A 12,283-nucleotide genomic window follows, 5' to 3' on the forward strand; every position below is an offset into this window, starting at 1 on the left:
TACTTTTAGCAGAGGTTGCAGGATCGGATGGAAAGCGTGCCATCACGTTGGAGGGCAACCTGCCTGCAGAGTGCTTGTTGCCAGCCTGGTAGCCCTTTTCGTCCTCACAAATATCATAATACATTTGCCAGAATATGTTACATCATCATCCCATAATATTGAAGGCAGTGCGATGTTACAGCTGCTTATCTTTAGACATATAGCCACCCAAACTGGGCCTATCTGAAACATGAAAATGATCATGAATCAGTAGTAGATTGCTAAACTGTATTTTATATGGATGATAAATGTAGTCCTACTCTAGTTTTGCTAGGCAAAACTGGAGGGAACAAAACAAGTTGTTTCTGTTCACTAATCTGGATAGGCCCGCCTTTGCGCGCCAATGCTGATAACTGGACATTGATCAACAATCAAGACTCGTGGCGCAGCTTTTCGGTTCTGAAGAATAGATATGAATGTAATGACGACTTGCGAGCAATGGGTTCAGAACAACGACTAAAAATGTATAGGGAAAAGGGGCAAGTGCTCTGCACAGGTAGAGCCATATCTGTGCATGTGCCTGAGAAGATTCACAATTTTAAGATTTGTTTTAATAAGCGACCGCCATGAGACCTGAAACGACATCTGGTTCGAGTCAGTTGGAAAGACGTCAGGCAAAAGACATCTTAAGAGATGGGATTTTGTTGGTGTTCTGTAAAGACATGGCGCAGAGGGAAAAAGCTCTCAGAGAGGAAGCAAATAGGGAAGTGTAAGGTGGTGTCGAGCAGCTGGAATGATCAAGCAGGGAAGCAGTGGATTAAATGGGTGATAACAGGAGTGTCTGTGAGTATTAGTAATAAAGAGGTAAGCGACAACTTGAGAAGAGGCATTCTAGAGATTGTTCATAGATTGCAAGCAACAAGTTAGGGTAGATAGCACATCTATTCTGTTACACTTCAAGGACCAGGTACTGCCAAATAAAGTAACCATAGGATATATGAGTTATTATGTGAGGGCTTATTTACCGAAGCCTTTAAGCTGTTATAACTACCAGAAGTTTGGGCATGTGGCAACAGCCTGTAGAGAGAAAAAAGAGGTGTGCCAGGTTTGGAGGGGAGCATGAGTAAGGGAAGTGTGGGGATGGTGTACAACCAAAGTGCTACAGCTGTGGGGGTGCTCATAGTGTGGCATATAGTGGGTGTGAGGCAATGAAGCAGGCAGTGGAGGTGCAACAAGTGAGAGTGGAGAGAAGGGTGTCATATGCTGAGGCAGTGAGGGTGGTCCAGGTCCAGGGAGATACAGGTTCAAGGGAGAGATGGGTAGGAGCATCTAGACCGGGGATTATGGGGCATGTGTGCGGCGATATGGTATACATAGATAAGAGAAAACTGGTGACGTTCATAGTCTAAAACAGAGAGGATTCAGCTAATAGTGAAAGCGGCTGGGAGACATCTCAGTATGACAGGGTTGACATGGGAAGAGTTTCGAGATGACCTCAATCAGCTGAGGATGGAGTCATGTATTGCTGGATCTTAGTTATGGTGGTAGTACTACAATAGAAAGCTTGAAGCCTGTTGGCTAATGGGCAGGAGTTTCAGCAGTTCGTTGTGGATATGCCAGCTAAGTCTGATGGGATTTGTGTGCAGGAAACATGGCTCAAACCGAATGTGGAGTTTATAATAAAAAAATCTGATAGAAGTTAAAGATCTGGTGGTCTTGAATGATGGCCGAGGGACCAGGATTGATGTAGCCACAGAAAGAGTCTGCCTTGGACCTCACTCTGGTATCTAGTGCGATGGCAGGACTCTGTGAGTGGGAGGTATGGGGGAGTCGACAGTAGGGAATGATCATAACCCCATGTATGCATAGTAGGCCGAAGGAGGGAAGAGGTGTTAGTGGATGGAGTAGGCATGTGGGTGTTTGGAAGGGCAAAGTGGGATTCGTTTCAGGAGCTGAGCGAGCAGGTGATGGCTCGGTTGGATATGAGAGTGGATCTGGATAGTATGAATAACTGGGTGAGAACACCGTTAGTGGGGGGCAGCTACTGAGGCTATACCTAAGAGTTCAGGGAGGAGGAGGAGGAGGAAAGCAGTCCCGTGGTGGACGGAGGAGTGTGGGGCAATGGTGAGGAGTAGGAACAGGGCATTTAGAGTACTGAAAAGGACACATAACTTCCAACATCTGATTCAGTATAAGCAGGCCCAGGCCCTGGTGAGGAGAACTATCCGTCAGGCAAAGAGGTCATGTTGGCGTCGGTTCTGTGACACCATTGGAAGGGCGACACCAGTGGGAGAACTGTGGGGGATGAGTGGGGTCAGATGGGAGTGGGATTATCCAGTGTTGACGAGTGGGAAGGATGTGGCAGTAACAGATGAGGAGAAGGCAGAGATGATGGCCAAAGTGTTTGTCCAAGTGCATAGCTCTGCAAATTAGTCAGAGGAGGGGCAGAGGGGGAGAGAGAGAACGAGACAGGAACATCATGGAGTGCTGGATAGGAGGGAGGATGTACAGTGGGGCAAAAAAGTATTTAGTCAGCCACCAATTGTGCAAGTTCTCCCACTTAAAAAGATGAGAGAGGCCTGTAATTTTCATCATAGGTACACTTCAACTATGACAGACAAAATGAGAAAAAAAAATCCAGAAAATCACATTGTAGGATTTTTTATGAATTTATTTGCAAATGATGGTGGAAAATAAGTATTTGGTCACCTACAAACAAGCAAGATTTCTGGCTCTCACAGACCTGTAACTTCTTCTTTAAGAGGCTCCTCTGTCCTCCACTCGTTACCTGTATTAATGGCACCTGTTTGAACTTGTTATTAGTATAAAAGACACCTGTCCACAACCTCAAACAGTCACACTCCAAACTCCACTATGGCCAAGACCAAAGAGCTGTCAAAGGACACCAGAAACAAAATTGTAGACCTGCACCAGGCTGGGAAGACTGAATCTGCAATAGGTAAGCAGCTTGGTTTGAAGAAATCAACTGTGGGAGCAATTATTAGGAAATGGAAGACATACAAGACCACTGATAATCTCCCTCGATCTGGGGCTCCACGCAAGATCTCACCCCGTGGTGTCAAAATGATCACAAGAAGGGTGAGCAAAAATCCCAGAACCACACGGGGGGACCTAGTGAATGACCTGCAGAGTGCTGGGACCAAAGTAACAAAGCCTACCATCAGTAACACACTACGCCGCCAGGGACTCAAATCCTGCAGTGCCAGACGTGTCCCCCTGCTTAAGCCAGTACATGTTCAGGCCCGTCTGAAGTTTGCTAGAGAGCATTTGGATGATACAGAAGAAGATTGGGAGAATGTCATATGGTCAGATGAAACCAAAATATAACTTTTTGGTAAACTCAACTCGTCGTGTTTGGAGGACAAAGAATGCTGAGTTGCATCCAAAGAACACCATACCTACTGTGAAGCATGGGGGTGGAAACATCATGCTTTGAGGCTGTTTTTCTGCAAAGGGACCAGGACGACTGATCCGTGTAAAGGAAAGAATGAATGGGGCCATGTATCGTGAGATTTTGAGTGAAAACCTCCTTCCATCAGCAAGGGCATTGAAGATGAAACGTGGCTGGGTCTTTCAGCATGACACTGATCCCAAACACACCGCCCGGGCAACGAAGGAGTGCCTTCGTAAGAAGCATTTCAAGGTCCTGGAGTGGCCTAGCCAGTCTCCAGATCTCAACCCTATAGAAAATCTTTGGAGGGAGTTGAAAGTCCGTGTTGCCCAGCAACAGCCCCAAAACATTACTGCTCTAGAGGAGATCTGAATGGAGGAATGGGCCAAAATACCAGCAACAGTGTGTGAAAACCTTGTGAAGACTTACAGAAAACGTTTGACCTCTGTCATTGCCAACAAAGGGTATATAACAAAGTATTGAGATAAACTTTTGTTATTGACCAAATACTTATTTTCCACCATAATTTGCAAATAAATTCATAAAAAATCCTACAATGTGATTTTCTGGATTTTTTTTCTCATTTTGTCTGTCATAGTTGAAGTGTACCTATGATGAAAATTACAGGCCTCTCTCATCTTTTTAAGTGGGAAACTTGCACAATTGGTGGCTGACTAAATACTTTTTTGCCCCACTGTAGATGATGCCTTGAATGCACCACTTACCATGGCAGAGATGAAAAGGGCAATATGGAAGGCTGGGTTAACTTCACCTGGGAAAGATGAGGTGTGATATGTTATGTTGGCCCATCTTAGTGATGAGGCACTGGATAAGGTATTGGTGTTGTACAACAGCGTGTGGGAGGAGGGGAAACTACCAGGCAGCTGGAAGGAGGCAGTAGTGGTACCAATCCGGAAGCCAGGGAAGGACCCAACGAGGCAAATAAGCTATCGGCCAATAGTTTTAACATCACATGTATGTAAGATTATGTAACGTACGATTACGGAGAGGCTAACTTACTTCCTGGAGAGCAGGGGGTTAGTATCGCCTCATCAGAGTGGAATCAGGAAGGGTAGGGGAACAATGGACCCAGTGCTCTGTTAGAAGCAGAGGTCAGGAAGGCTCAGGTGAACAAGGAGACTGTTGTAGCTGTATTTTTTGATGTGGAGAAGGCGTATGATATGATGTGGAAGGAGGGGTTGTTAATTTTTTTTAACTTATTTTATTTAACCTTTATTTAACCAGGTAGGCTAGTTGAGAACAAGTTCTCATTTGCAACTGCAACCTGGCCAAGATAAAGCAAAGCAGTTCGACACATACAACATCACAGAGTTACACATGGAATAAACAAACATACAATCAATAATACAGTAGGAAAGTCTATATACAGCATGTGCAAATGAGGTAGGATAAGGAAGGTAAGGCAATAAATAGGCCATGGTGGCGAAGTAATTACAATATAGCAATTAAACACTGGAATGTTGGAATGTGCAGAAGATGAATGTGCAAGTAGAGATACTGGGGTGCAAAGGAGCAAGATGAATAAATAAATACAGTATGGAGATGAGGTAGTTGGATGGGCTATTTACAGATGGGCTATGTACAGGTGCAGTGATCTGTGAGCTGCACGTTAAAGCTAGTGAGGGAGGTAAGAGTCTCCAGCTTTAGTGATTTTTGCAGTTCGTTCCAGTCATTGGCAGCAGAGAATGGAAGGAGAGGCGGCCAAAGGAAGAATTGGCTTTGGGGGTGACCAGTGAAATATACCTGCTGGAGCACGTGCTACGGGTGGGTGCTGCTATGGTGACCAGTGAGCTGAGATAAGGCATGGCTATACCTAGCAGAGACGTATAGATGACCTGGAGCCAGTAGGTTTGGCGGTGAGTATGAAGCGAGGGCCAGCCAACGAGAGAGTACAGGTCGCAGTGGTGGGTAGTATATGAGGATTTGGTGACAAAACGGATGGCACTGTGATAGACTGCATCCAATTTGTTGAGTAGAGTGCTGGAGGCTATTTTGTAAATGACATCGCCAAAGTCGAGGATCGGTAGGATGGTCAGTTTTACGAGGTTATGTTTGGCAGCATGAGTGAAGGATGCTTTGTTGCGAAATAGGAAGCCGATTCTAGATTTAATTTTGGATAAGAGATGTTTGATGTGAGTCTGGAAGGAGAGTTTACAGTCTAACCAGACAAATAGGTATTTGTAGTTGTCCACATATTCTCAAATTAGTCAGAACCGTCCAGAGTAGTGATGCTGGACGGGCGGAAAGGTGCGGGCAGCGATCAGTTGAAGAGCATGCATTTAGTTTAACTTGCATTTAAGAGCAGTTGGAGGCCACGGAAGGAGAATTGTATGGCATTGAAGCTTGTCTGGAGGTTAGTTAATACAGTCTCTAAAGAAGGGCCAGAGGTATACAGAATGGTGTCGTCTGTGTAGAGGTGGATCAAAGAATCACCAGCAGCAAGAGCGACATCATTGATGTATACAGAGAAGACAGTCGGCCCGAGAATTGAACCCTGTGGCTCCCCCATAGAGACGGCCAGAGGTCCGGACAACAGGCCCTCCGATTTGACACACTGAACTCTATCAGAGAAGTAGTTAGTGAACCTGGCGAGGCAATCATTTGAGAAACCAAGGCTGTTGAGTCTGCCAATAAGAATGTTGTGATTAACAGAGTCGAAAGCCTTAGCCAGGTCGATGAATACGGCTGCACAGTAATGTCTCTTATCGATGGAGGTTATGATATCGTTTAGGACCTTGAGCGTGGCTGAGGTGCACCCATGACCAGCTCTGAAACCAGATTGCATAGCGGAGAAGGTATGGTGGGATTCGAAATGGTCGGTAATCTGTTTAACTTGGCTTTCGAAGACCTTAGAAAGACAGGGTAGAATAGATATAGGTCTGTAGCAGTTTTGGTCTAGAGTGTCTCCCCCTTTGAAGAGGGGGATGACCGCGGCAGCTTTCCAATCTATGGGAATCTCAGACGATACGAAAGAGAGGTTGAACAGGCTAGTAATTTCGGCAGATAATTTTAGAAAGAGAGGGTCCAGATTGTCTAGCCCGGCTGATTTGTAGGAGTCCAGATTTTGCAGCCCCTTCAGAACATCAGCTATCTGGATTTGGGTGAAGGAGAAGTGGGGAGGCTTGGGCGAGTTGCTGTGGGGGGTGGAGGGCTGTTGATCGGGGTAGGGGTAGCCAGGTGGAAAGCATGGCCAGCCGTAGAAAAATGCTTACTGAAATTCTCAATTATAGTGGATTTATCGGTGGTGACAGTGTTTCCTAGCCTCAGTGCAGTGGGCAGCTGGGAGGAGGTGCTCTTATTCTCCATGGACTTTACAGTGTCCCAGAACATTTGAGTTTGTGCTTGTTACGTTCCCTAGTTCCTGTGTTGTGGTTTTGTTTGTATGTGTGTGTTTCAGGAAAAAGGCTTCCTGGATTCCCCCAAGCAGCTGATTGGTCGGCCCCATTGATGATTGGAGAGCTGACCCCGCCCCCTCGTCAGGATACAGCTGTATCCCATTACAGACTCCTTCTCCAGCTATATAAGCCAGTGTTCTGTTGCTCAGAAGAGAGATGGTTAGTATGTACTGCGTTGGTTGTTGCTTAGGAAGAGCTGATGGTTATGTTCTGTGGTTATTGCTGAGAGAGCTGATTTGTATGTCCTATGTTTGTCAATAGGATGCAGTTTTTGTTGTTGTTGTTGTTGATTATTGACATTGCTTGTGTTATTCTGTTTCATTTGTTCCCAGGGGGTAAGGGGAAGGCACTTAGGGAGTGCTTAGGCAAGAGGCCTGCGGGCATACATAACCTGTAGTATTTACTGTCTATACACACTATGTAAGACCTGGGCGGACCACCCCCTGTATTTTGGTTAGCGCACCAGGTGGTGCTAAGTTAGGTAAGTAGTAGGTAGGAGAGGGGGCTTTGATATTTACTTTCTTTGCTTTGGTTCCATTCAGCCTCTTCTCCCCAAATTTACTGTGAAGGAATAAATTCCCAGTAAACAGTAAATTATCTGCCTTTTGTCATCCTTACTCGCACCTACAATCCCATACCTCTTTCACTCCACGGGGAGTTGAGTTGTAGCAGGGTGTTGCGTTCCCTCTTCCTAGAGGCGTACGTAACAGTGCTACAGGATGCAAATTTCTGCTTGAAAAAGCTAGCCTTAGCTTTCTTAACTGTCTGTGTATATTTGTTCAGAGCGCCAAATTCAAAAAAAATACTAAAAATATTTATAATCATGAAATCACAAGTGAAATATACGCTTACCTTTGATGTTCGGATGTTTGCACTCACGAGACTCCCAGTTACACAAATTTTATTTTTGTTCGATAAAGATTAGTTTTATAACCAAAAACTGCCATTTTATTTTGCGCGGTATGTTCAGAAAACCACAGGCTCGTTCCGGTCCTGAAGGGCAGATGAAAATTCCAAAAAGTATCCGTAATGTTCGTAGAAACATGTGAAACGTTTTTTATAATCAATCCTCAGGTTGTTTTTAACATACATAATCGATAATATTTCAACCGGATGGTAAACTATTCAATACTACAGAGAAAGAAAATGTCGAGCTACAACTCTCGGGCGCATGAACTAATCAAAGGACACCTGACGCGTTTAGAAAAATCTCGCTCATTTTTCAAAATAAAAGCTTGAAACTATGTCTAAAGCCTGGTCACAGCCTGAGGAAGCCATCGGAAAAGGAATCTGGTTGATACCCCTTTAAATGGAGGGGCAGGCAATGGAACAGGGATTCTTCCAAATAAAAGGCACTTCCGGGTTGGATTTCCTCAGGTTTTCGCCTGCAAAATCAGTTCTGTTATACTCACAGAATATTTTGACAGTTTTGGAAACTTTAGAGTGTTTTCTATCCTAATCTGTCAATTATATGCATATTCTAACATCTGGACCTGAGAAATAGTCCGTTTACCTTGGGAACGTTATTTTTCCAAACTCTCTCCAAATTCTGCCCCCTAGCTGAAAGAGGTTTTCTTAAATTCCCTGAAAAGTTGCATATCACTGGGCTATTCAATGCTAATGCAGTATGCCACAGGATGTTTTTGTGCTGGTCAAGGGCAGTCAGGTCTGGAGAGAACCAAGGGCTTTATCTATTCCTGGTTCTAATTTTATTTGAATGGGGCATGCTTAAGATGGTGAGGAAGGCACTTTTAAAGAATAACCAGGCATCCTCTACTGACGGGATGAGGTCAATGTCATTCCAGGATACCCCGGCCAGGTCGATTAGAAAGGCCTGCTCGCTGAAGTGTTCTAGGGAGCGTTTGACAGTGATGAGGGGTGGTCATTTGACAGCAGACCCATTACGGATGCAGGCAGTGATCGCTGAGATCTTGGTTGAAAACAGCAGAGATGTATTTGGAGGGCAAGTTGGTTAGGCTGATATTTATGAGGGTGCCTGTGTTTACGGATTTGGGGTTGTACCTTGTGGGTTCATTGATAACTTGTGTGAGATTGAGGGCATCAAGCTGAGATTGTAGGATGGCCGGGGTGTTAAGCATGTCCCAGTTTAGGTCACCTAGCAGCACGAGCTCTGAAGATTGGGTGGGCAATCAATTCACATATGGTGTCCAGGGCACAGCTGGGGGTGGTCTATAGCAAGTGGCAATGATGAGAGACTTGTTTCTGGAAAGGTGGATTTTTAAAAGTAGAAGCTCAAATTGTTAGGGTACAGACCTGGATAGTAAGACAGAACTCCAGCTATCTCTGCAGTAGATTGCAACACCGCCCCCTTTGGCAGTTCTATCTTGTCGGAAAATGTTATAGTTAGGGTAGAGGCTCTACAGTCAAATAAGACAATCACTAAACAGGACAGTCATGGACAAGGCATATTGATATTAGGGAGAGGCATGCGTAGCCGGGTGATCAATAGGGTTCCAGTGAGTGGATGGGCTGGCTGGAGACACGGCGATTCAGACAGCTAGCAGGCCGGGGCTAGCAAGCTAGCAGAAGGGCCTTAGAGGGACGTCTCGATGGAGGAAAGTCTGTTTTAGCCTCTGCGTGCGGTGACGTCGATAGACCAGTCGTGATGGACTAGTAGGGTTCCGAGTAGCAGAGGGGTCCATGTCCAATTGGCAAAATAGGTATAGTGGCCCAAGAAATTGGCCGATGGATCTATACAGCTAACAGTCTAATATGCTCTAGACAGCTAGCGGGCCGCGGCTAGCAGATGGGCATTCAGGGGACGTCGCGATGTAGAGGCCCATTGAGTACCCCCTCGAGCAGATTACGTTGTAGTCCAGTCATGAATGATCGGCGGGGTTCCGTGCCCCGTACCGGCAGTCGAAGGGGTCCGGGTATTGTAGCCCAGGAGTGGCTGATGGGCCTCTTTAGCTAGCCGGGAGAAAGGGCCTAGCATGGGCTAGTTCCAGGCTAATTGGTGCTTGCTCCGGGACTGACGTTAGCCAGTAGTCACTCGGATAGCAGCTAGCTAGCTGCGATGATCCAGGTGAAAATTTCCAGAGCTTGCAGTAGGAACCCGGGGATATAGAGAGAAAATAGGTATGGTATGCTCTGGTTTGAGTCGCGTTGTACAAACTGGCGAGAGCTTTCCGAGCTAAAGGTTAGCTGACTAGTAGCTAGTGAGCTGGCTAGCTTCTTTTGGGGTGAGGCGGGTTGCAGGAGAGTGTTTTGAAGTTGAGGTTTAGAAAAAAATATAAATAAGTTATGCGAAGAAAAGGATATGTACATGGGACAAGACGAAGGACAAAGACGTCTGACTGCTACACCATCTTGGATCAAGTTTGATATTGTTAATTGTTAATCAAGCTTGATAGTGTGGGGTTAGGAGGAAGAACGTACAACTGGATAAACCTTCCAAACAGGAAATCCTTTATCAGGCAGCTGCCTGGTGGATAATGGTATACCACAAGGGAGTTAGATTAGTCCTTTGTTGTTCTCAATCGTGATTAATGATGTTTACTCTTAGGTACGGCCGGATATTGGGAGGTCGTTATTTGCAGATGATGGAGCCTTATGGAAGAGGGGAAGAAATGTGCCATACATAGTCAGGAAGGTACAGGGAGCATTTGATGAGGTGGAGTGGTGGGCATTAACGTGGGGATTCAGGTTCTCTGTAGAGAAAACTCAGACAGTGTTCTTTACCAGGAGGAAGGTGGGAAATGAGGTATGCTTGGAGCAACTTGGAGAGGGTGGGGGCCTTCAGGTTCCTTGGGGTATACTTTGATACTAGAATGACCTGGGCAGAACACATTGAGAGTGGTGGGAAAGTGTAAGAAGGTACTAAATGTGATGTGCTGGGCGTGCTGGGCGTGCCTCATTGAAGACCATATATGTTGCATTGATCCGATCTGTTATACACTATGGAAGTATAGCGTATGGTTCTGCAGCCCGGACATCATTGGAAAGGCTAGATGTCATATAGGGACAAGGACTCAGAATATGTAGTGGGGCGTTTCGGACGTCCCCAGTGGCTGCACTACAGGTGGAGATGGGGGAAATTCCATTGCAGAGGAGACAGCAGCTGGCAATGAATTATTGGGTCAACCTTTAGGGACATGGGGTATCTCATCCTATAAAAGGGATTTTACAGGCATGCTGGGAACATGAGCGAAGACAGAACACGAGCTTTGGGTGGGTGGGTAATGCCCAGGCAAAGGAGATGGGACTGTATGGAAGGTAGTTTAGCCCAACGGTAGCTATTCCTGTAAATCTACCCCCGCTTCCAGTAGTTGATCTAGAAGTATTGGAGAGACTACAGAAAGATAGGGAGGGTGTTTATCCATCTGATTTGTTTTAAGAGAAGTCTTGATACTGTGTATCGGGATTTTGTAGCCAAATACACAGATGGTTCAAAAGATCCAAGGACAGGATGTACTGGGTCAGCATTTATAGTGCAGGGAAGTAGGGAGAAAGTCAGTAAATATATTACACATCATCTGGCTCTATATACGGCGGAGATGATGGCCAAACTGTTGGCCTTGCATTTGGGTGGAGGAAGTTAAGCCAGAAAGGGTAGTTATTTGCTCTGATTCATGTGCAGTGTTAAGGCGTCTCCAGTTCTTTATATCACGTAGCAGACAAAACCTGCTTTATGAGGTACTACAAACCCATGGCAGGAGTAAACAAGTGGGTATACAGATAATATTTACATGGGTCCCAGCTCATGTGGAAGGGACGAGGCAGTTGATATACTGGCTAAACAAGCACTAAGTAGTGGGGATGTTGATGTGGTAGTTTCAATGAGCAAGGCAGAGGCAAAAAGCATGATATGAACAGTGATGGTGGAGAAATGGCAGGAGCAGTGGATAGAGATACTAAGAGCAGGCATTTATTTCAAGTACAGAGGAAAGTTGGGGAGAGAAGAACGGCAGGAAGGGACAGAAGAGAGGAGACTATATTTACAAGATAAAGGATGGAACACAGCCAGTTGAATAAGACCTTAAATGTGATAGGAAAGCATCCAACAGGAAAATGTGATTATTGCCTGGAAACAGAGACAGTGGAGTATGTATTGATACAGTGTGGACATTATTGGCGGGAAAGGGAGAGGATGAGATCTAGTATGAGGGAGAAGGGGATACAGGACATTTGTTTAAAGAGTATATGGAGTAGAACGTCATTAGATATAGTCTGAAATATGTTCTCTTTTGAAGAGCAACAGGGCTGGCAGGTAGGATTTAGTTTCTCCCTGTTTCTGGCCCCACTTTCCAGTACAGTAGGTGGCGGTAATGCACCATAACGTTGGATGCCAACCACCGATAAACCCCACCGAAGAAGTCTAGCGCTGCACGCCCAACGTAGCGTTGCTAGATTGATAATGAATTATTTCTGGCGGAACGCAAAGCGTTTGATGCATCTGATGGACATGAGGCGTAACACATGCTGTAGTGTATCTTGGCGCCACTGGCACGTCGTC

At 45.5% G+C, this 12,283-nt stretch overlaps 1 protein-coding gene across 1 annotated transcript in view; it reads left to right on the forward strand.

Moving 5' to 3' along the window:
• The first annotated feature begins 1,889 nt into the window (after positions 1-1,889).
• Positions 1,890-12,283, forward strand: part of LOC139538009 (septin-5-like) — a 39,741-nt gene continuing 29,347 nt past the window's right edge. Inside the window, exon 1 of the mRNA XM_071339933.1 lies at positions 1,890-1,994. Coding sequence (XP_071196034.1) covers positions 1,890-1,994 — 105 coding nt within the window. The remainder of the gene's footprint in view (positions 1,995-12,283) is intronic.

Source organism: Salvelinus alpinus, chromosome 13, assembly GCF_045679555.1.
Source record: "Salvelinus alpinus chromosome 13, SLU_Salpinus.1, whole genome shotgun sequence".
NCBI classification, from domain to species: Eukaryota; Metazoa; Chordata; class Actinopteri; order Salmoniformes; family Salmonidae; genus Salvelinus; species Salvelinus alpinus.